The 22,911-nt window shown below is 35.9% G+C and overlaps 3 protein-coding genes across 4 annotated transcripts; 2 read left to right on the top strand and 1 right to left on the bottom strand.

Moving 5' to 3' along the window:
* The first annotated feature begins 931 nt into the window (after positions 1-931).
* On the top strand, positions 932-3,476 carry LOC113523005 (steroid receptor RNA activator 1). Its single transcript, XM_026908868.3, has 3 exons — positions 932-1,160; positions 1,243-1,653; positions 2,652-3,476. Exons 1-3 carry the CDS (start codon positions 1,118-1,120, stop codon positions 2,804-2,806), a joined length of 609 nt encoding a protein of 202 aa, XP_026764669.2. The 5' UTR covers positions 932-1,117; the 3' UTR covers positions 2,807-3,476.
* Positions 3,466-18,135, bottom strand: LOC113523003 (integrator complex subunit 4). Its single transcript, XM_026908863.3, has 16 exons — positions 17,973-18,135; positions 17,542-17,874; positions 16,606-16,854; positions 16,121-16,296; positions 15,443-15,635; positions 14,123-14,297; positions 13,252-13,457; positions 12,746-12,868; positions 11,884-12,019; positions 10,601-10,738; positions 9,739-9,895; positions 8,617-8,769; positions 7,595-7,857; positions 6,843-6,985; positions 5,862-6,081; positions 3,466-4,179 (listed from the first exon to the last, which is right to left on the bottom strand). The coding sequence occupies exons 1-16, from the start codon at positions 18,024-18,026 to the stop codon at positions 3,974-3,976; spliced, it is 2,925 nt and encodes a 974-aa protein (XP_026764664.2). The 5' UTR covers positions 18,027-18,135; the 3' UTR covers positions 3,466-3,973.
* A 746-nt stretch (positions 18,136-18,881) lies between these two features.
* LOC116413629 (mitochondrial nicotinamide adenine dinucleotide transporter SLC25A51) lies at positions 18,882-22,762 on the top strand. Of its 2 annotated transcripts, none has more exons than XM_031913859.2 (3): positions 18,882-19,006; positions 19,895-20,108; positions 20,658-22,762. In XM_031913859.2, the coding sequence occupies exons 2-3, from the start codon at positions 19,911-19,913 to the stop codon at positions 21,381-21,383; spliced, it is 924 nt and encodes a 307-aa protein (XP_031769719.2). In that variant the 5' UTR covers positions 18,882-19,006; positions 19,895-19,910; the 3' UTR covers positions 21,384-22,762. The 2 variants fall into 2 exon arrangements, with proteins under 2 accessions (XP_031769719.2, XP_031769718.2); XM_031913858.2 differs by lacking the exon at positions 18,882-19,006 and adding an exon at positions 19,013-19,173.
* The last annotated feature ends 149 nt before the right edge of the window (positions 22,763-22,911 follow it).

Below are 22,911 nucleotides of genomic sequence, written 5' to 3'. Positions count from 1 at the left end.
ATCATCTAATTCGACCATACTCTCCAGTCATTCACCCCGTAACATACCTGTAAATAATTGAATTATGGCAAAACAAATTATTTTCGTTTCGAAACTAAACTACTGAACCTATTTTAATAAAATTACCTGTATATATATATATATATATATATATATATATATATATATATATATATATATATATATATATATATATATATATATATATATCTGTAAGTATATACTTTTTTGTGTAATATAGTACTAGAAATATTTATTAACAATAAATAGGGGGTTGATAAATATGGAAATACAATTATTATGTACACTACACATTCAACTAGTTTTAGCATGCAAAGTTACTTATAATTATAAAAAAAGAGTTTATGACTGACGGAGTTTTGAGGTAATAAACAAAAATAATAAATGAATTGAGAACCTCTTTCTTTTTGAAGTCGATCTTCGCTCATTGCTTTGATTGCTTAACAGTCAGATAATATTTTTATTGACAAAAATTGGAGGGAAATAAGAGACTATAAATTCTAACAAAGGCTATGTAGGTATACATAGTCGTATCCGCTCGCGTATTCACGCGATATAACATAAAATATCCTATATGCAAATTTAGAATATAACCTACACGTGTATCAAAATTAATTTAAATCTGTTTAATAGTTTTTGCATTAAAGAGTAACAAATATCCAACCATCCATCCATCGTTATATACTTTATTTCAACTTTTTAACAATACACGACGAACAATTGTATTTTAATTTTAATGTAATTTGTAAGGTATGGAAGCCAGGACATCACTATCTTAAAAGTGGCAATAAATAGTGAAACAAACAAACAAACATACTTACATTCAGAAAGTTCCGTTTTTATCTTAATAACCTGTAGCTGCCCGCTACGTAACTGACAGCATGACACAAGAAGTTGATGGTCTATTTACGATTGACAATGACTGATGACAATACACCTACACAGCACCTACCTAAGGTGTATTTTAATTTAGTCTAATTTTATTAATAATTTTTTCTCCTTATGCACGCCGTCTTTCTACCATATTTATAGTTTCGAAGAGATACAATAATTTCCATCATTAATTGAGTAGATTTATCTAATCAATTGTAAATTAATGATGGATAATTGTAATACAACTCCAAATGAAAATGGGAAAGGTATGCAGTTTATTACTCTTAAGTTTTTCTTATTTTCTTATTAGGTCGTATAAATTGTTTAAAATAAACTTTTCTATTTCAGTATCTTACGATCCCGGTTGGAATGATCCCCCAAAATTTTCATATAACACCCAACAGACTACCCCAAATAGGCCTCGCAACTTCCTGAATAAGAGGGTTGCTTTTCCTTTATCTAGTACAGGCACGAGTCTTGCTCCACCTCCCCCAGTTAATCTGCCACCGATACCTGCAGGCTTCTCACCTGCACCCTTACATGTCTTTTCTACACCTGAACCTGATCAAGATATAAATGTTGATAGTGAAAGTGCCCTAATAGAGGTAAAAGAAACACTATTAACATTATTAGATAATAATAGTGAGTTGGAAAATAAAGCAAATGACATTAGAAGAAGAATAAGTATTATGGAAGATATGTGGAGTAGTGGGAAATTAAATAAAAGTATACATTTACATATGAAAAATTTAACATATGGTAAGTTTACCAACATGTTACTCCTTGATAATTCAGTTTAGGATAATGGCATAACCATGAGATATATTTTTATACTCTTGTATTTAGTAAATAATTTTAATATATGTTTATCAAAACATCAGTGCATAAAATGTAAAAAAGTCTATGTATTAATTATATGACTTCATGTCAGTATATATTATTATTTTGTAGGCTGTTTTAGTTCTAAATAACCAAATTTTGTTATGTTAAGACATGGTAAAATCATTTGTTAAATAGAAAAATTGTACACTATAAGGCAAAAGTATTAGAAATCCTCTAACACTAAAATATACTAATAATTTTGATTTATTGTTCTCTCAAGTACAAAGTAATACAGGATATTGCATCATAAAGTTTTATAAATATTCATATACTATTTTTACTATGATAAATTCTGAAATAATATGAAGTGCTGGTTAAGAACACACACAAAATATATTTGAATAGTATTTCAAAACAATGTTTGCTTGCCAACAGCTTTCAGCAGAGTGTTATATACACAAAATGTAATGTGTACACTTCCTTGAAGTTAAACATTGGTTTTGTATTTGATTTATACATTACTAGATTGAAAGTAGAAAGTGTATGCAGATGGTTGTTGCACACATCACTTAGCCCTTACTTAGGACCCTTGCATTAATAATAATGACATATAAACACATAAATATTGTTGACATAAGTCAACAATTTTTTTAGTGTTGTATCTCGACAGTACTAGTAAATAACCTCTCATTTGGACTTTTGTATGTTCGAGTATAGAGTTGCAGCTACCATACCATGTATCATATCCATAATACATAGAATATATTTTAAGACTTTACAAAGCAACTTCTTTTAAATATTTGTTATTTAATTGTGTTATGACCACTGAATGTCAGCCATTTGAATGAAATTTGATAAACAGACAGACACTATCCTAAATCAACACAACTGCTAGCTAGTGATAATTAATATTAATATATAATTAAACTTTCCAGCTCTTAAAAATAATGAACCACAAAAGGCAGATGACATACATCGGGCTCTCATGGTGGACCATGTGAGCGCAGTCAGCAGCTGGATGCCAGGTGTTAAACAATTGATCCACAACAGTATAGCTCGCTGTGAACTATTGGCAATAGACAAGGAATAACACACTCAACTCAGTGATTCTGTATTACTGTTCTGTTACTAACCTTTCTTATTTAGTCACCATTTAAAAGACTACATATTTATAAATCATGTGTTCTTAAAGTTATGAAACAGGCTTCCTCAACTAAAGTTTTATTAACATTGGGCCCTTGTGTTACCACACAAATAAAAATCCTGTTTTATGATTCTCTTATAAGGTCAAAAAGATTGTATTTTAATAATATTTTTTCAAAATACTATGTCATATTCAAACATTTGTTTGTAACACTTGTGTTACTGTTGTATGTTTGGTATAAAATAAAATATTTACTTATAAACATCAATTTCTTTATAATATGTACATAAAGATATTGTAATTTTTGTCATACATTTGTAGCAAATCAATATTATTTATACTACATAAAATTTATTATCCATAGCATGTTTATTATTATAATAAATAACTGCATTGGTTAAATAAACAACATAACTGCAGTATTTAAAGGAATGAAGAACCATCTCAATTTTATTTAATAATGTCTCAAAACCTAGTATGTATTTATGCTTTTATGTGTGCAATGAATTAAATAAGTATTAATTTTAAGGAAAATATGTGATTCTTATGTAATGTTATATGAAGCTTGTATATAATATGCAAAGGTAAATAAAAGTTATGTGATATTACTGTACAATATTTATTTATTTCGTCTTATATATTTCCTTAATCTACAAATGGTTGTCTCGTCCAAAATTAAGTTAATTATTAATTGGTCCTGCCGACAAGTTACAACAGTGTAAAACAAAATCGGTAAAATATATGTATATTTTGGAAGTTATTTAAATTAAATACTAAAATTATCACTATATGTAACAAATTACATATACTGACAAAATTAGTATATAAATTGAAGTCAAATTTGATAACAGAATAATTATGTAGCATATCGCTACTTATCAAGATTGCAGTATTAGAAAATAGTCTTTTTTTTTTGTGAAATTCTTAAATGTCCATTAATTTTTTATTATCTAGCGAGGAAGGCAACCAAAACGTTGATTTTTTATTGGAAAATCCAAATCTTTACCTATCAAACTTTTAAATCCAATGACACGAAATACTTGGATATCAAACAAGGACTGCATCATGTATTGAATCTTGTCCTTAGAACAGAGTGTTTGAAATGGCGATTGCTTATATTCCCCGTTTAATAGGTTTGGGCGCGACGGTGACTCTCACGGGCCGGCTGAGCTCGACGAGCGGCGCGGCGTCGCGAGCACTGCCAACAGCGTCGTCGACCGCCAGGCACACTGTAATATCCACTCCACACGGGTCCGTCCATACGCCGTGCGATATCAACACCTTGGTCAGCAAGCGCACATTCTGTGTGCCGTCTTCGTCTGTAAAATATGTGATGAATGTAAATAAAACAGATTCATTTACAAGTACACCTCGTGCGCCGAGTTTCTGTATCGTACATACTAACTACTGGGATAGATTTTGACAATAACAGCTACAGTATGAACACGGTACAGAATATGCCCCTTCTACCTACCGTCACTCCTCTAGGGGGGAAAGGGATTGTTAGTAATGGAGACTTAGAATTCCATTGCTAGCAATATACCCAACCAGGTTGATCTCCTCACGGTTCCCCCTGGAAACTATCATGGTTAATTCTTGAAGAATTCATCATGATGGGCTAATTGGCCTGTTTTCATTCTCATCAATCACTCTTCACTGGTACTCCGCTAGCGTATCCCGTTAGCGCAGGCGGGGTTATCATTCCATTTTCGCCCATAAAAAAAAACCCTCACTCCTCTACTTATAGATATAGTAAAAGGTAGATAAGTGAATATAAATGATCGGCGATCTAGCTATTAGTGACCTCAATAACATCACCAAATCCCCCATTCTGTCAAACAATCGCGGCAACTATAACCAATAAACTCCTATTTATTACACCATTATTTTATAACAAAGCAATATTCATAATATTTCACACTAGATTCCCTGATAAGGAGTTTTTTTTATACAACTTAGAATGGCAAACAAGCTGACGGTCCACCTGATGGAAAGTGGTAACCGTCGCCTATAGACATGAGCAGTACCGTGGACATAACAGAGTATACTGTTTCGCACATGATACCCCCCATGCGTTGCCATTCCTGAGGACTCAGGTGTTATTCCTCTGTACCCAGTAAATTCACACCATATACCACTCTTCAAACCGAATCACAGCCATGCAAACACAGCTGCTTCACGGTTGAAACACGAATGGGACAGAGGTACCCAAGCAATCGACTTTTGTATAAAATACTAATACTGGTAAATATCTCAAATTACATGTGGTAAAGAGGGTTGACGTCAGGCAGGCGGCCGGTCGTAAAACTATAAGCTAAATCCTTTTGTAATATGGATAAAACCATATTACGCCGACCCCAAATAATAATTGGGATAAGGGTAGGAAGATGATGACATGTGGTAATTAGAGACGTGATACAAAGATAATTTACTGTGTGTACATAGCATTGATGGCCATAGATTGCAGCTCCTCATATTAGACGGACTGCATACTCAGTGCATCTTGTTTTATATTTAAAAATGGAATGAGGTAATCCCACCTGTGCTGTTAGTTAATGTTAGGAGAATATCAATGACTGCCTGACTATAGAATACGTCACATAGGTAAACTAGCCTGACTGCAGGCTAGTTTACCTATGTGACGTATTCACCAGGAATTAATTTCCACCTCTAATGATCAACTAAACAGGGCATATTGCTAACAACGAGCTAAACTCCACCCCTTTATTCTAAGTATGGTATTTTTTAATAGCCGATAAATGTAATGGTAACCCTTTACTCTTTTTTTTTAATGGGTGATAATGGTATGGTAATCCCGCCCGCGCTATAGGTATACACCGGCGGGGCACCAGTGAAGGATAATAGATGAGGATGAACCTGGTCAGTTAGCCCATCGTGACGAATTCAACAACAAGAATTGTTCATGAAGAGGTTTTCAGGGGGAACCACGTGGAGGTGGACCTGATAAGGTGTATAGAGCGCCTGCGGCGTGGATACTGACTGTGGTCGAGGTGGTCGAGCGGGCGCAGGTGGTCGCGCGGCGGCGCGAGCGCGTGGTGGCGGCGGTCGGGGTAGGCCACGCGCACGCGCAGCGCGCCCGGCTGCCGCACGCGCACCACCTCCGCCTCCAGCGCCACGCTCGTCACCAGCCCCGCGCTGAACCGCAGCACCGTGTCGTTGTCGCTCGCCGGCTCGATTATCGTCGCCGTGCACATGCGGATCTGTCAGTGTAGACGTTTCAAAATGTTTTTGAATGCAATTACAAATATTCAATTATTGATTACTTAAACAATTTAACTTCTCTAAAAACTTAACTCAAGCACACATCTCTCAGCTAACCAGGCAGAGTGGGGGGAAGGGATTATTAATAATGGGGAGGTTAGTCCCCTTCGCTATTAATATACCTTATCAGGTCGACCTCCCCTGGAAAACATAGTGACTAATTTATCGTTAAATTCGTCACGATGAGGCAGGTCAATTACTGCCTTTTCATCTTTACCCATCATCCCTCACTGGTGCCCCGCCAGTGTATACCATTAGCGCAAGCGGGGTTACCATTCCATTATCATATATAAAAAAAACAGACAAAGTGTGTTTCCAATTACTTGACTTACTCAAGGATGTGAAAATTTTATTGTAAATATTGTTTTTGTAAATGTAATTATTCATATAAACTTTATTTACATATTAAATTCGGAAATGCCCAATTAGTTTCGAAATCGATAAGTAGCGCTTATTCATGAGTGTGATTCAAGGCTGTGTTGTTTGTATCTATTTTTCTATGACAAAAAAATCGTAAATAACTGCGCATTTTGTGTTAAATATTGTACCTTAAATCACTTTAGAATTAAAAGGAAGAAAATAGTAGAAAAACTTACATATTTGCATCATTAACTGCATGTTATTAACAACATTTTAGTAAATTAAACGCTGCCCGAACATATGATATATAAAATAAAAGAATATTTTCCACACAACTCACTTTGAGACTGGGCTTCGGTATGACGGGCAGCGGCGCAGCCTGCAATAGCGGCATGAGAGCACGCGCGAGCGCCGCCGGCTTGTTGTCCGCGCTCATCGACAGCTGTTGGAATACTGCTATTGTGAACGGGTCTGGCTCCACACCTGCAGTATACCAACATTACGATAGATAAAATTCTGGGAACACTGGCCTAAATTTCAAATTAAATTTAAATTAAACAAAAAAAAAATTAATTTGAACATGGAATTTATGCCGACAAAATTTAGAGAATTAAGTGTCAAAAACAATATATTTTCGACAGGATTTAGCATAAGGGGAAGGGCCCTACATTCCATGCTATAAAATATAACAAACCCTTGCCCTCCTTCATGACGACGAAAAAACATGCATTTTTAAAAAATAATAATGGTAAATATTATATTCATGAACATTTTTTTAAAATAACCAACTGCTTGTCAATAATTATTTATTGAATTATAAAATGCATTTTTTTAATACCACTGAGGTGGCAAACAAGCATACGGCCCACCTGATGGTAAGTGGCTACTGTAGCCTATGAATACTTGCAATACCAGAGGAATACCTCTGGTATACGCGTAATAACGCGCGCGTTGCCGACCCTGAAAAAATCTCTTTTGAAGAACCTTTTATATCTTTAATTGGTCATACTTTTAAATGTATCTTGTTTTTGTACGGGAAAATACGTCCTGGATTCCAACGTGAACAAATGACAATAATGACATATATAATACCTGCGGAGGCCAACATCCGATCAAGTAACTCAGCGTGGTGCGTGAGGGCAGCGGCCGCCGAGAGCGCGGCGGCGGTGGCGCCGGTCGCGCTGGCGGCGCCGGTGACGCCGGCTGCACTAGTGGCGGCGCCCGGCGTCGTCGGCGGGGTGCCGTTGTTGGCGCCCACCGTCGCCGCGTACAGCCGCGCGGCGCACACTCGTAGCGCCAACTGCCACACGCAAGCATTCTCTTGCTCTGTCACGCCACTGAACTGGTGCTGAAGGCTGGAATACGAAAATCAGATATAATTTTTATCGTTCTTTCAATTCGAAACTGTAATGTAATATGGGAGGGGATTATTAATAATGGGTTTACAATATACCGTTAGCAATATACTCTATCAGGTCGACTTTCGCGGTCCCCCCTGACATCCCCGGTTCATTATCACAAAGACAACCATCATATCATCCTTCACTAGTGCCCCATCAGCGTATGTGATGGTAGAGGCGAAAGTTACCGTTCTATTATCATAAAAAAAAACTGCAATACGATTGTGAGATTGAAATGCACTGACTTAAATTTAGTTTCCTTTATTTGATCTGACAACAAATTGAATGTACCATATTAATGTAGCAATAAGTTAATAACTCTGTAAATTGCACACTCATTTCACACGCACTAATACTGTATGTGGGGGGAAAGGGATTGTTAGTAATGGAGACTGAGAATCCTTTTGCTAGCAATATATACAACCAGGTCGACCTCCTCGCGATTCTCCCTGGAAACTATCATCGTTAATTCCTGATGAATTCATCATGATGGGCTAACTGGCCTGTTTTCACTCTCATCTATCACCCTTCACTGGTGCCCCGCCAGCGTATCCCGTTAGCGCAGACGGGGTAACCATACCATTTTCACCCATCAAAAAAAATACTGTATGTAATGATGTGATAAGCGCGTTCCGTTCTCGTGATCGTATCTGATGTATAAGTCGGCCACATTGACAATCAAGCGAGTAGTATGCTGAGCAGCAGCGCGCGTACCGCAGGCAGTCCATGTGCAGGTGCTGCAGCGCGAGCGGCGGCGGCGCGCCGAGCGGCGCGGCGTGCAGCGCGGCGTGCAGCGCGCGCACGCACCGCGCGAACAGCGCCGTGAACTGCGCCGCGCCCGCCACCTGAGGCTCCATCTCCGACAGCCTGCACACCAGTACATCGTATCCCCAATATAAATAACAATACTAAAGCGGGAGAATTGTAAGTAATCCAGCTGACGCAATGACCCATTGCTATGACACCCTATCGGGTCGACCTTCACGCGGTTCCCCCTGGAAACCATCGTGGTTATTTCGAGTAGAATTCGTCACGATGGGCTAACTGATCTACTTTCATCATCACCTATCATACATTCCTCACTAGTGCCCCTCTAGCATATACCGATAGCGCAGGCAGGGTTGCCATTCCATTATCACCCATTAAAATAAAAACAATACTAAAGTACAGTATTGACGCTCCCTGCCGTCTGTTGCGATTTGACCTTACCACCTCTCAAGTAAGCGTCAACACCTAAACTCTATTCTCCCGCGCTAATAGTGACTACACACACACACACACACATTGTCACCTGTACAGACGTTACTTATTTCTCTAGTTGTGACAAGCAAGGATCGCGGCATTCTTGTATGAAATGACCGGGGTGTAATCGTATGTACACAGAGTAGTAAAGTACAGTATGGACACTCCCTGCCACCCGCTGCGATCTAACCTCACCACCTCTTAAGTACATGTCAGAGTCCAATTTTCCCGTATTAATTGTGACTACATACACACACATTGTCACATATTGTATACACACACACACATTGTATACAAACATTACTTGTATCAACATTCTGCGGGGATTATCAGTAACAAGTATAGGCGGTTTCAGCGCTAGCACATCCCTGTCAGGACAATCACGCGGTTACACCTTTGAAATCGCCTGACGGATTCCCATTCTCGTCTATCATCCCTCACTGATACATACAATCAAAATGCCTCACAACCAACATAACAAACAGTATCTTTATATGTACAATGTACATGGAAAGAATTTCCCGAAAATTACTGCTGGGTGATTATGGCATTTCTTTTACAACTTAAATGTTGAATTAACATTCAGAACTATACTTGTTGAGTTGTTCCTCGGCGGAGCGCAACATCTTGAGGCGCACGTTGGTGGAGAGCGTCACGTTGTCGATGTGCTGTAGTACCGACTCGAAGAAACGCCGCACCGCGCTGTCGTCCATAGCGGCCTCTATCTTCTCGGCGCCTAGTTGCGCTTCCCCTACGTCAATACATTAAAATTTGTCCATATTAAAAAATATAGTTTTTTTTTTAATGAGTGAAAATGGAATAGTAATCCCGCCCGCGCTATCGGTATATACCGACGAGGCACCAGTGGAAGATGATAGATGAGAATGAATGCAGGTCAGTTGTCCTACCATAAATTCGACAAGAATTAACCATGATGGTTTCCAGGGGGAACTACGTGGAGGTCAACTTGAGAGGGTATAAAAAAATAGTTTGGTTTCAAGGTTGGGATATGACAGTGAATTTATATGGTATAGAGGAATAATACCTTAGTCCTCAGAAACGCTAATGCATGGGGGTATCATGGGCGAAACAGTATACTCTGTTGTCCATGGTACTGCTCATGTCTATAAGCGACGGTTACCACTTTCCAACAGGTGGGCCGTCAGCTTGTTTGCCATTCTAAGTTATATAAAAAAAAAGTAAAGGACAAAAGGCTAGTCACATATGATGGGTAAGGGAATGGGTCATACATAATGGGAAAGAAAGGTTCTTGAATGGCGACCGCGTACGGGCAAAAACAGTGTAAGACGACCCCCTCCCATAAGATGAAGTGACGACCTGAAATGCATTGCAGGGAATCAGCGGATAAAGGTGGCTATGGCAGTCTATGGGGATGGCTTATGTCCAGCAGTGGACGGATAATGGCTGAAATGATGAAATAGGTAAATAGCGGTACCTATAGGTAAGTGTGGTACAAGGTGCGGCATGGTGTCCCGCAGGTACGTGTAGTGCTTGATGGTGTGCTCCTCGAACAGCGGCAGCATGGTGGTGCAGTGTTGCGCCGCGTTCAGCGTCAGGATCAGCACGCACATATCTGTTTCATTATTGTTAGGAAAACTATACGCAGCCGCCGATACACTAGCGGATTATTAAGCACTAGCTGAAATATAATGACGTCACATGTATCCGTCTGTTGACATTAGGTCAGTGGCTAATTTCAATTTAGACATATAAGTGTCACTTGTATTTATTTATTTACTTATTTATTATTATAATGCATTCATGTACATAATATAGAGTTGTTACAATGTTCTTATGATGAGTAAGTACATGAAACCCTGTTTGGGTGTAGCAAAATTATATTGATAGGTAGCTAATATACATGCATTAATGTCAATTTAGATTAAACAAAATAAACAACAATTTAAAATATCATAAAAATAATAACAAGTCAGTCTAGTTATTGAAAATTGTAAAATTATTATGGAATATATATTAAAAAAAATGAAATAGATAGGCAATATGTGAACATACTAAGTATCATATTCTACTACTTATATTTACACCATACTCTCTCTGACCACTCCATCTGGAATTACAATAGTGAGAATCTATGCACAATATATATAATAAAACTGTAACAAGTCAAAGTCACTTAAACTACACTTTTTTTTTTCTCCTTTACTTCAGGCACAGATAATATAATATAATATTATACTATACATTATATATATACGAGGACAGGACACCTAGTTCGACTAAGTGTGCATAACAAAAAAAAAAAAACAACTAGACAATGTTTATACATATCACTATCATTACATAGTATACCATAAAGTCGATTCCCGTCTGTCTGTCCCTATGTATGCTTAGATCTTTACAACTACGCAACGGATTTTGATGCGGTTTTTATTTAGTTTTAATAGATACGAGTGATTCAAGAGGAAGGTTTATAACACATGCATAATATAGTAGAGAAACACTGATAATTTTAGAGGTGTCTAATGTGATATCATAATGTTTTTGGGGCCGGCGGCGTTATTTAGTATCAGCATTGCACCCGAGCGAAACCGGGGCGGGTGGCTAGTATATTATACATACAAATTAGACCAAGACGGATATAAATACAAATGTTTTTATTGTGCGGGAATCGAACCTACTATTGGAAGGTAAGGTAATAGGTTAATTGCTGCACCACCAAGGTTGTCTTATCATATTAGTTAAACCAGTAAAGGATACAGGCCGGGTCCTCGACGTCAGGCTCAGGCATGTCGAAGAACGGATGCACGGACAGCAGGCGCGGCGCCAGCGGCAGCACCAGCGTGGCGTGTGAGCTGCCCAGCCGCTGGGCACAACGGAACGTCGACCGCTTGTCCTGTACGAGAGCATTTGACACTTTAGACCACTACTAGTTGTACGCCGCGATAAAAAATTACCCCATGTAATTAATGTGGTACAGCCTGCAAACATTGGGGGGGAGGGGGGGGGGGAGAAGGGATTGTTAGTAATAAGATCTAAATGACCCATTGCTAGTAATACACCTTATCAGGTCGACCTCCACGCGATTCCCCCTGGAAACCGTCGTGATTAATTCTAGTGGAATTCGTCACAATGGGCTAACTAACCTGCTTACATGCTCATCTATCATCCATCACTGGTGCTCCGCCAACGTATCCCGATAACGCGGGCGGGGTTACCATTCCATTATCACATATTAAAAAAAAGACTGCAAACGTTGGGGGAAAGGAATTATTAGTAATGGGAATTAGTAGCCCCATTGCTAGCAATATACTATATCAGGTCGACCTCCTCGTGGTTCCCTCTGCTAACCATTGTGATTGATTTATTGTTAGATTCGTTGAGGTAGGCTAACTGACTGCTTCATTCTCACCTATTATCCCTCACTGGTGCTCCGCCAGTGTATACCGATAGCGCAGGCAGGGTTACCATTCCATCATCATCCATTAAAAAAAAGCCTGCAAACATCTTTATATAAGGCTTTTTTTTTAATGGATGAATAATCATAAACAAATTTTCCTTCATATATAGTAGTTAATCAACGAAATATAAAGAATTTCATAAATAAAAATAAATATAGTACCTGTGGATATCTTTTGAGATTTTCTAAAATTTTGTCAATACACATCTCGAGGCAGGTCTTCGATGCAACTGTACAGGAACCCAACATTCTGTGCAGACCTTCTCGCACATCCATTGAATAATCCTGTTGAAATACAAACCTATTATTTAAAAATAATCCACATAGATTATAACAATCATGATCATGTCTTCCCTTCTCTTTTTTGTATAAAAACTATTGTACTTTGGGGGTACATGTAAAACATTCTACATTTCATTAATTTTAGGTCAAATTTTACAGGCGATGTTCTCCTCCAATTATCAGCAATTTCAAAATAATGCATACTAAATTATTTACAAGTGGTTAGCGAAAGTTTACTGTACATTTTTCGTTTTCGCGTTTTTGATTTGTCATTTAGTTAACCAAAAACACGTACTAATCAAGTTTTCGTAAATAATTCAATATATAAATCAAAATTTATTCATCTATACATGTCATTAATTTTATTCATATTGTACATTGTTCACCTCTAAAGCGCCCAATATGATCTCGAGCTGATCCTCCCTGAGCACGATGTGGTGCGAGATCTTGGTGAGACTGTCGATGGCGCGCAGGCGCACGTCTTCAATCTCGTCATTGAACATGTCCACGAGGAAGTCGAGCGACGTCGTCGCGAATATCGTGTTCTCCATCGACAACTGGCACACCGCGTCCACCGCTGCCGTGCGCACCTCTGTATATCGTAATACAATGAAAGCTAAACTATATGGAATCATTTATCAATATTAAATGATTTTTTTATACGACTTAGAATGGCAAACAAGCTGACGGTCCACCTGATGGAAAGTGATAACCGTCGCCTATAGACATGAGCAGTACCATGGACATAACAGAGTAAACTGTTTCGCCCATGATACCCCCCATGCGTTGCCATTCCTTAGGACTCAGGTGTACCTTTGTACCCAGTAAATTCACGCCATATCCCACCTTTCAAACCGAAAGCCACAGCCATGCAAACACAGTTAATTCACGGTTGAAACACGAATAGGACAGAGGTTAGGGTGGAAGGGATTGTTAGTAATGGGGTCTAATGAACCCATTGCTAGCAATACACTATCAGGTCGACCTCCACGTGGTTCCCCCTGGAAACCATCGTGAACAATTCTTGTTGAATTCGTCACAATGGGCTAAGTGACCTGCTTTATCCTCATCTATCATCCTTCACAGGTGTCCCGCCAGTGTATACCGATAGCGCGGGCGGGGTTACCATTCCATTATCACTCATTAAAAACAAATAGGACAGAGGTACCGCAAGCAATCGACTTTTGTACAAAGTCTCCCTGTGGTTGCACATAAAAGCTAGTATATAGAGTGTGTTAGAATGTAAGCGCGCGGTACCCATGAGCTCGTCCTCGAGCCCGTGCACGAAGGCGCCGGCGGCGCCGCCGGGCAGCAGCTGCACGCGGTGGCTGCTGACGAGCGCGCCGGGCGCGTCGTCGGCCCAGCGCCGCCCGCTCGCCCACGCGCCCGACCGCACCAGTTCAGCGCCGCGCTCGTGCGCCGTGCGCTTCTTCTGTACAACAAAGTTAACCACTATAGCTTTTGACCTTTTCATGGATGTATTTTTTTTTTATACAACTTAGAACAAACAAGCTGACGACCCACCTGATGTAAAGTGGTAACCGTCACCTATACGGGTGGGAGGGATTGTTAATAATGGGGACTAGGGGCCCCATTGCTAGCAATATATCCAAACAGGTCGACCTCCACGTGGTCCCCCCTGGAAACCATCGTGCTGAATGCCAAGTGTATTCAACACGATGGGCTAACTGACCTGAGTTTTCATTCTCATCTATCATCACTCGCTGGTGCCCCGCCAGCGTATACCGAAAGCGCAGATGGGGTTACTATTCCATCATCACCCATTAAAAAAAAACCGTCGCCTATAGACATGAGCAGTACCATGGACATAACAGAGTATACTGTTTCGCCCATGATACTCCCCACGCGTTGCCATTCCTGAGGACTCAGGTGTTATTCCTCTGTACCCTGTAAATTCACGCCAAAAAGTATTGAATGTGAATGTGAAAAAGACTATTTTCCGCGCTCAGCCTCTCATTTGGGCCGTTGTGCGTATGAATCGTGGCTAGTGCAGCCAACCTAGCTCCGCCCAGAAGCGCAGAAGCTTCCTGAGTTCTTCATAGGCCTCACGAGGCGACCTCACCGTTCCGAGGATTTCTAAACGTTGATGGACCACAGCCTCACATTCCAGGATTACGTGGATTTCATGGATGTAAATCAGTGTCGGCCTTTTCAATGAATGATAATGGAATGGTAACCCCGCCTGCGCTATCAGTATACGCTAGCGGGGCACCAGTGATGGATGATAGATGAGCATGTAAGCAGGTCAGTTAGCCCATCGCGACAAATGCAACAAGTATTAGTCACAATGGTTTCCAGGGGGAACCGCGTGGAGGTCGACCTGACAGGGTTTATTAGCAATAGGGGCATTAGTCCACATTGCTAATAAAGCCTTTCCCCCTAAGCGTCGGCCTTAGGGAATGCCCGGTAGGGCGGCGAGGCTAAATGTATATGCAAAATAAATAAATAAAAAATGCTTAAAATTATCTTGAAATAATTTTGCATGCAAAATAGAAATTTATTAATTAAGCTAAGGATAAAATCTTTCACGAAATTAAAAAATATTTTTAATGTCACCTTCATGTTACTCATAAGCTGCTTGTCAAGTGTTTGCAATAGAAATCTATCGGAGACACCTCGCGTTGTACCAAGCAGGGTACAAGCGAGAGCACGCACTTGCATACACAAATCGTTTACTGCAGAACAGATGCGGACAAATGCGTCATCGACTAGACGCATCGTTGTCTCGCCATCTTTAAGAACTATTGTGCTGAAAAGAGAAAATTATTATATATATGTACATACATAGTAAATCAAGGAAGCTTTTAAAAAGTGCACTTTATGCATTTCATAATTCAATGAAAAGAATACAGGTTATGGAATGAGCTCCCTGCCGAGGTTTTTGCCAAAAGACTACAGCATGGGGTTCTTCAAAAGGGGGGGTAAAGAGGTTTCTTCAGGGTCAGCTACGCGCGTAATACCTCTGGTATGGCATGCGTTCATAGGCTATGGTTCCCGCTTACCATCAGGTGGACCGTATGCTTGTTTGCCACCTCAGTAGTATAAAAGAAAAACATGGTTAATAGTCTACCACGAATTCTATTAATATTCTCTATTTTTATATAAACACCTAATTCCATCCACAGTTAAAATTTTTTTAATGGACAAATATTATTTTTTTTATTTAAATAACCTGTATTTGTTTTAATGGATAATTATAATTTCACATTTAGTTTAATTGTTAAAAGTACTCACTTTTCAGGATATTTATTTCCAAGTACCCATACCAGTTTCAAAGCCACTTCTCTAACGATCTCATAGTCATCAGAAAGTGCAGTACACACTTGGTCATATAAATTTGCACTAAGAGTTTGGCCTCTCTCATGCAATGTAAGAAGTGACTGGAATGCTTCACAGCGCACCCGTGCATCCTACATAATTACAAACAGTATATAATTAAAATCATTATTATACATGTAATTTATTACATTTACAACATTACATAACATTAACCCATGTACTTTATATCATTTTTTATTATCAATTATTTGCTTTAAATATAAATAGTAGAACACTTTAAATAATTACAATTATGTTTTTTATTATATAAATTCTTTAAATTTCAAGGGAATATTTGATTTCTGTGTATAGAACAAAAAATATATATATATAGAATCAAAACATTATATGAAGTAGACTCTGTGAAGACATGACAAAACAAGTATAAAATATGTACTAACCTCAGCATAAGAATAATCACCCAGTAACTTTACAATAGCATCAGATTCAGCAACCATCTCCATGGTCCTGTCTGACTCGGGGTAGATGGGATACAGTTCACTGATCAACTGTAAACACCTACATTTCACTTGATGACTTGTGTCTTTTAAATTGTCCTTTGCAACCCCCACCAAGCGAGTCATCAGAATTTTATCATCACTTAACTTAGCACCGAGTTTTAATAAGGTTGCTATGCCTTGAGCAATCACCTAAAATTCATTAAAAGTGTTAAAAATACTTTTATAAGAAAATCACTCAAAGAAATCTTAAAGATTTGTATTACATTATAAGTACACAAGAATTTTTATTCCAAAACAAATTCAAAATTAAACAATCCATTAAAAGTATAGACACATTGACAAATTTATTCCCATGCAAAAAAATTTGGTTAAAATTTAAATATGGTCAAAAATTTACTTTTACTGCTGATTCATTTACACATGGTGTTCGATTATTCATGGATTTTTTTTAACCATGAGCCTAAATTTTTATATTTTATATTTTTAACTCCTAATGATATTCCATACAAATTTCCAACCCCTATTTTACTGCCTTAGGGTTTGAATTTTTAAAAATACTTATTACCTATGCTATGTTAAGAGCCTCTCTAGAAAATTTCAAAATTCCAGATGCAGCAGTTTCAACTGCAATTTATATATAAGTCAGTCATCCAGCATCCTCTTTTATATATTGATACCCCCTGATTCATAAAAACATCAAATGAACTATAAACCTGTTTTAGCTAATGAACTGTTTTATCTCTTTCTTTAACAATAATATCCCAATTTCGAAAATAAATTAAAAAACAGTATAATAGTTAAAATATAATAGTTAATTTATAAGTTTTAGTTTTTATAAACAAAAGTAATAGATTTTGCTAACATAATTACATTTACCTTGTGAGAAGTCTCATTTTTAATCAAGTGTATTGTTTCATCTATGAGATTATTTAAATTAGCGCCAGGGCATTCCAAGCCAATGTCACAAAATAACCATAATATTTTCACTCTAACAACAGATTCCTCTTCTGATTGAAAATGCTCTGATAACTTTTTTATAGCTTCCTCCACATCAGATTCTTGGAACTGGAGGCAATCAGAAATGCGTAGTAATAACTGTAATGCTTCATCACTAGATTTGCACTTTTCTAATAGTCCAACAAACGCAGCAGCCGAGCTACCGATCAATGGCTTCTTAGCCAAATGTAATTTTTTTGAGGGTGGACCATCCTGGAATAAAATTGGAATTACTTAAAATACATTAAATTGTTACGATAAATACGGCTCGTTTTTAATGTTGTAAATTTTTAATAAGGTTATGATTTTACCTGAAATGATTTATTATATTCAGCTAAAGCTCGCTTTTTTAATAAAGCAGCCATTGCTGTGTTTTAACAATTTAATTTTATAATGAAAATTGAACTAAATCTCAAAGAAATATATAAACAAATAGTAAATCGGGACCATATCTACTGATCAACACAGAGCATGTAATCTCTACGTTAAAATACGTTATACTATATCCAAGTAGGTACTATATCTATGGTACGACTGATCTCTTTCTCTCTCTCTCTCTCTTTCTAATTCTATGCAGAATAAATAATGATGACCATTATAATGGTTTATAGAGAGGCAATGTAAAAGAGAGAAAATAAAATAATCATATGTTAGAGAGATAGACAATAGTACAATTATTTACGATTTGACGGGAGTATGAACAAAATAATTTCTAATAATTTAGCTATTCAGCGTGGAAATGCAGCAAGTCTCCTAGGTACCCTACCAGCTGGCAGTGATCTTAAGGAATTTTTTTATCTTTAACTATTTAAATTTATTTCATTAGAATTATTTATCTCATATTATTTGTTTATTTCTAATTATTTTCACGTTTTGAAGTGGAATTAGTTTTAAATGAATGTAGTTAGAATTATGTGTACCTTACTGGATGTAATATAAATAACAGAAAAAACAGTTACAATTTCATGTTTTACGTATAAATATGGTTGAAACATTTTACTTATTTAAATAAAATATTGAAAACTATAATCAATATGTTGTATATGAATCGTCAGAGAAATTTTCACTAAGAATTATCACATGGAAATTAATTAATACTCTGAAGCCTCAGGTTTTCAAATTATCGATAGTATCGATACAATAAATTGACAAATGCAACTTAAAGCAACAGTCTAAGCACAGAGCAAGTAATCACTACGTTATAGGTACTCTATGTATAATAAAGTACTCTATGTAGTTGACAGTGGCAGATAGCAGTGGATTTTTTTAGAAAAATTTAATGAATTTTGGCTAAGTTATTTATAATTGCCTTTTTTATGTTTTGTGATGATTTTTTTATTTAAAAGTAAGTATAGAACCAACTTGACAATTATTGAAGTTGTATTAAATAATTTAATCATATCTACATATTGTAACTAACACATTAAATGTTTATTAATCTGAAACTATCGAACACGTAATAATTTATATAATTAATTAGTTGTCTGAAGAAGTAATTTAATAATTGAAGAGGTAAGTTTAAAACCATTTTACCTATAGACAGTAAAATGTTTTGTCGCATGTAAATTTAATACTACATAATTCAAAATATGTAACATTAAACACGCTAAGTGCTATCGATACTCACTGACTAGACTATACCAAATATTCAATGAAAACATGTGTACATGCTCAGATTAAACTCGGGTTTAGTATACTGAAATTAACTTTTATTATCTTAAATAAAAAATGGTATCTTTAATATACCATGCCATCATATTAGATAGATGCTAAACTGGTATTGTAATTACTTAAATAGTGATTAATAACATTCTAATCATTTCTCATTATTAAAACAAACCATACATGTACAAAACCTACAAATCATTTAGAATTTTATTATTTATAAAAAATAGTATTTTGTTGTGTTCTCTCAGATTCATGTATCATTAAGGTCAATATGGAACTTCAATGCTGAGCAGCTACTACAAACAAATTCATTAACCTTGTCTTCCTAGTCTAAGAGTCTCATATTTATGGGCTAGTTGATACAGTGTTCTTTATGTTTGCTGCTTACTCATAGCTCTTATGATACATTATCATCAAGTTATAACAAGTTTTCAGTATAGATACGAATAGGTTAATATCTAATAAGGTGAATTTTTCAAATAATCTAATATTTATAGAAATTATATATTAGATATTGTGGCAAAATATGGTTGTATAAGGATCTTATTTTTTTGTGTATTTTTAGAAATGGAACACAAGTAATGTCATGCGACAGCAAAAAGGTTGATATATCAGAGTGTCATCTACTGGGGAGAAATTGTTTCAACAAAGGTGATATGGAGGTGCCGGTGCCCACTCCAGGATTCCCCATCCATTGGAAAGAATTTGTCTGTGGTGGGGGTTCTGCTTTCTGCAATATACTAATAAGTTATCCACTCAACAAACTCATCTTTAGACAGGTTAAATATTATTGTATAATATTGTTTTTTTAAAGAAGCATTCATATAAAGAATGTGATCTGAAGATTAGTGTATAATTATTAGTAATAAACAATTAATTTAACTTAAATAATATCATATTAATATATAACCCTATATACTTTATAATAAAATGTAATAATTTATTTATATTAAATCTAACAGTTAATCTTAGCTCATAATGATTAAAAAATGTTATGGTTGTACACAAATGCATATCTATAAAACAAATAAATACCGCTTTGGTTACTGATTGATAGTAAGATAAAAAATACTAATTAATTTATTTTTAGGGAATTTTAAATTATTAACATATAATTATTTAATATATGTTAAAAACTTAAATTTTCCTAAAAATATATTAATTTATTCCAACTATGTAAATTAGTTTTCTGTTAAAAGTGTTAGGTCTTTTAAAACCTAGTCTTATTACAATAAATGGATCAAAGTGTCTCATTAATGTTATTATCATCTGATGTATTAAGTCACATGGTTATTAAATATTAATTCTTTTCCCCCATTTTTTTACAGATGATGCATGGAGTGGAAACTACTTTTGCATTAAATCAGTTGCAGAAAGAAGGATTAGCTTACTTATATCGGGGGATGTTGCCTCCATTGATGCAAAGATCCCTGTCAATGTCACTTATGTTTGGTATATATGATGAATGTCTAAGACCACTCCTTAATCATAAAGTTAATCCTTATGTTGCTAAAACAATAGCTGGAGTTGCAGCAGGTTGCTTTGAAGCTACACTTATGCCTTTTGAAAGAATTCAAACACTACTCATTCATCCGAAATACCATAAGCAATTTAAGAATACTGCTCATGCTGCTGGATACATTCTAAGACACTATGGCGTTAAAGAATTTTATAGAGGATTAATTCCTATATTATTAAGAAATGGCCCTTCTAATGCTATGTTTTTTATTATCCGTGATGAAGTTCGTGATAGGCTACCAAGGCAAGAGCGTCTCATATATCAGAGTATGCAAAATTTTATAGCTGGTGCATCAATTGGAGCTTTTTTGAGCACACTTTTCTATCCTCTGAACGTTATTAAAATTGCTATGCAGTGTGAACTAGGCGGACCCCATAGAACAATATCGTATGAATTTAAATATATCCTAAGTAAGCGTGGCTCGAAATTTTCTAATTTCTATCATGGAGCTTTATTAAATATATCACGAGCATTTTTAAGTTGGGGTATTATAAATGCTTCATATGAAATTTGTAGGAAATTATTATATGCCTAGTCAAATAGTATTACATAGGTATTGAAATGTATATTGAAGTAATTGTAATTTAATTGAATTCGAAAGTGATTTGGGTGCTGTGGATTATAAAAAGAACAATTGTTAATAGCTTACCTGACTATTTATTCATGTCATCATTCTGTCTCTGTGACTATATATCTATTCAAAGTTATAGATATATATTCGAGAGTTCTATATTCAATTCTAGTATACGTTTTCAATCTTTATAAGTATTTTCTTAATAGTACCTATAACTCTTATTTGGTACATGGCTATTGAATGATGAATGTGTACACAAAAATCACAATGCAATAATTATTTACAATATATATTTATCAATATTTATTATTGCAAAGTTTATTTTAAGTAGATAATTTTTATCGTGAATTTTATTTAAGCATTTATTTGTAAATATATTTGTTATTACCGAGTGCTTATAATTGACAGTCCTTGATATTGATTCCTATCAGTTGTATATACCAATGATGTAATCGTCATCAATCAAAACATCTAATATGCTATCTTTTTTGTTTTACAATATACAATAAGGAGTTGCAGTAGTAGGAATCAATTTCTTTGGCTAAATTAATGTTATCCTGTCCCATTTTAGAGCTTTATCAATGTGAATATTATATAAACATGATCTATAAATCAAAATATCTCATGAGAAACTCATTCTGCAATCTGTATTATGAATAACGTAGTAGACGCTTATATGTAATACTTCGAACAGTGTATTTTGTAAATTATAAAAGGGTATGGGTGAATGCATAAACCAGAGATAGCGTTTTATTTCTTGTAATGGCGGCTGACAATTTTATTGTTAGTTTATAATTACTACTTTAAGAAATATTTATGATTAATAACTTTTACCGTATATAATATCGGAGCTGAGATGATTGAGTTTAAAATTGTATATACCTGTACATAGATATGTAATATTCTAATTCAAATGCCTCCGATATTCTTTATCTACATGGTTCCAATCATAAAATTCAAATATTACATTTTCTTGAGTGTCCATTTAAGCTCAGTCGTCAGTCGAAAAAGACATCGAATTTACTCATACCCCTTTATATATCACTTATTTGTGGTCTCTTAGGAGCAGGCTATAAAGGCCACATTGCCGGATTCATAAAATTATTCATTTCGTATAACTTAACTGATGAAACGATATTGGTGTTATTATGGTGCACCACGAGATCCTTAGTATACAAAATTAATTTAATTGTGATTTGCGAAAAGTAGCTATTTTAACCTCCCAGGCAGTGTTTGTTTTACCTAAATTGCTGTATTTTCATAGAGCAATACTTAAATGTATCGGTGCATTACATGATGTGTTACATATACCTAATACAGACTAATACTAATCTCATAAATTGTATTTTTATTTTGAAAATCCGCAATGTTTTGCTAATCTTCGTCCCAAATCAGTTTAGTCATTTAATTGAAATGTGTACATATTGAATCCTTACCTTTAGATACTAAATCGATCGAAAATGTAAATACTATTAAATACTTACATACT

The sequence above is a fragment of the Galleria mellonella genome, unplaced genomic scaffold (genome assembly GCF_026898425.1).
Source record: "Galleria mellonella isolate WM207_F2 unplaced genomic scaffold, CSIRO_AGI_GalMel_v1 utg38, whole genome shotgun sequence".
In the NCBI taxonomy this organism is placed as follows: Eukaryota; Metazoa; Arthropoda; class Insecta; order Lepidoptera; family Pyralidae; genus Galleria; species Galleria mellonella.
Note: the sequence above shows the minus strand (reverse complement) of the source record. Positions and strands in the feature narration are given on the sequence as shown.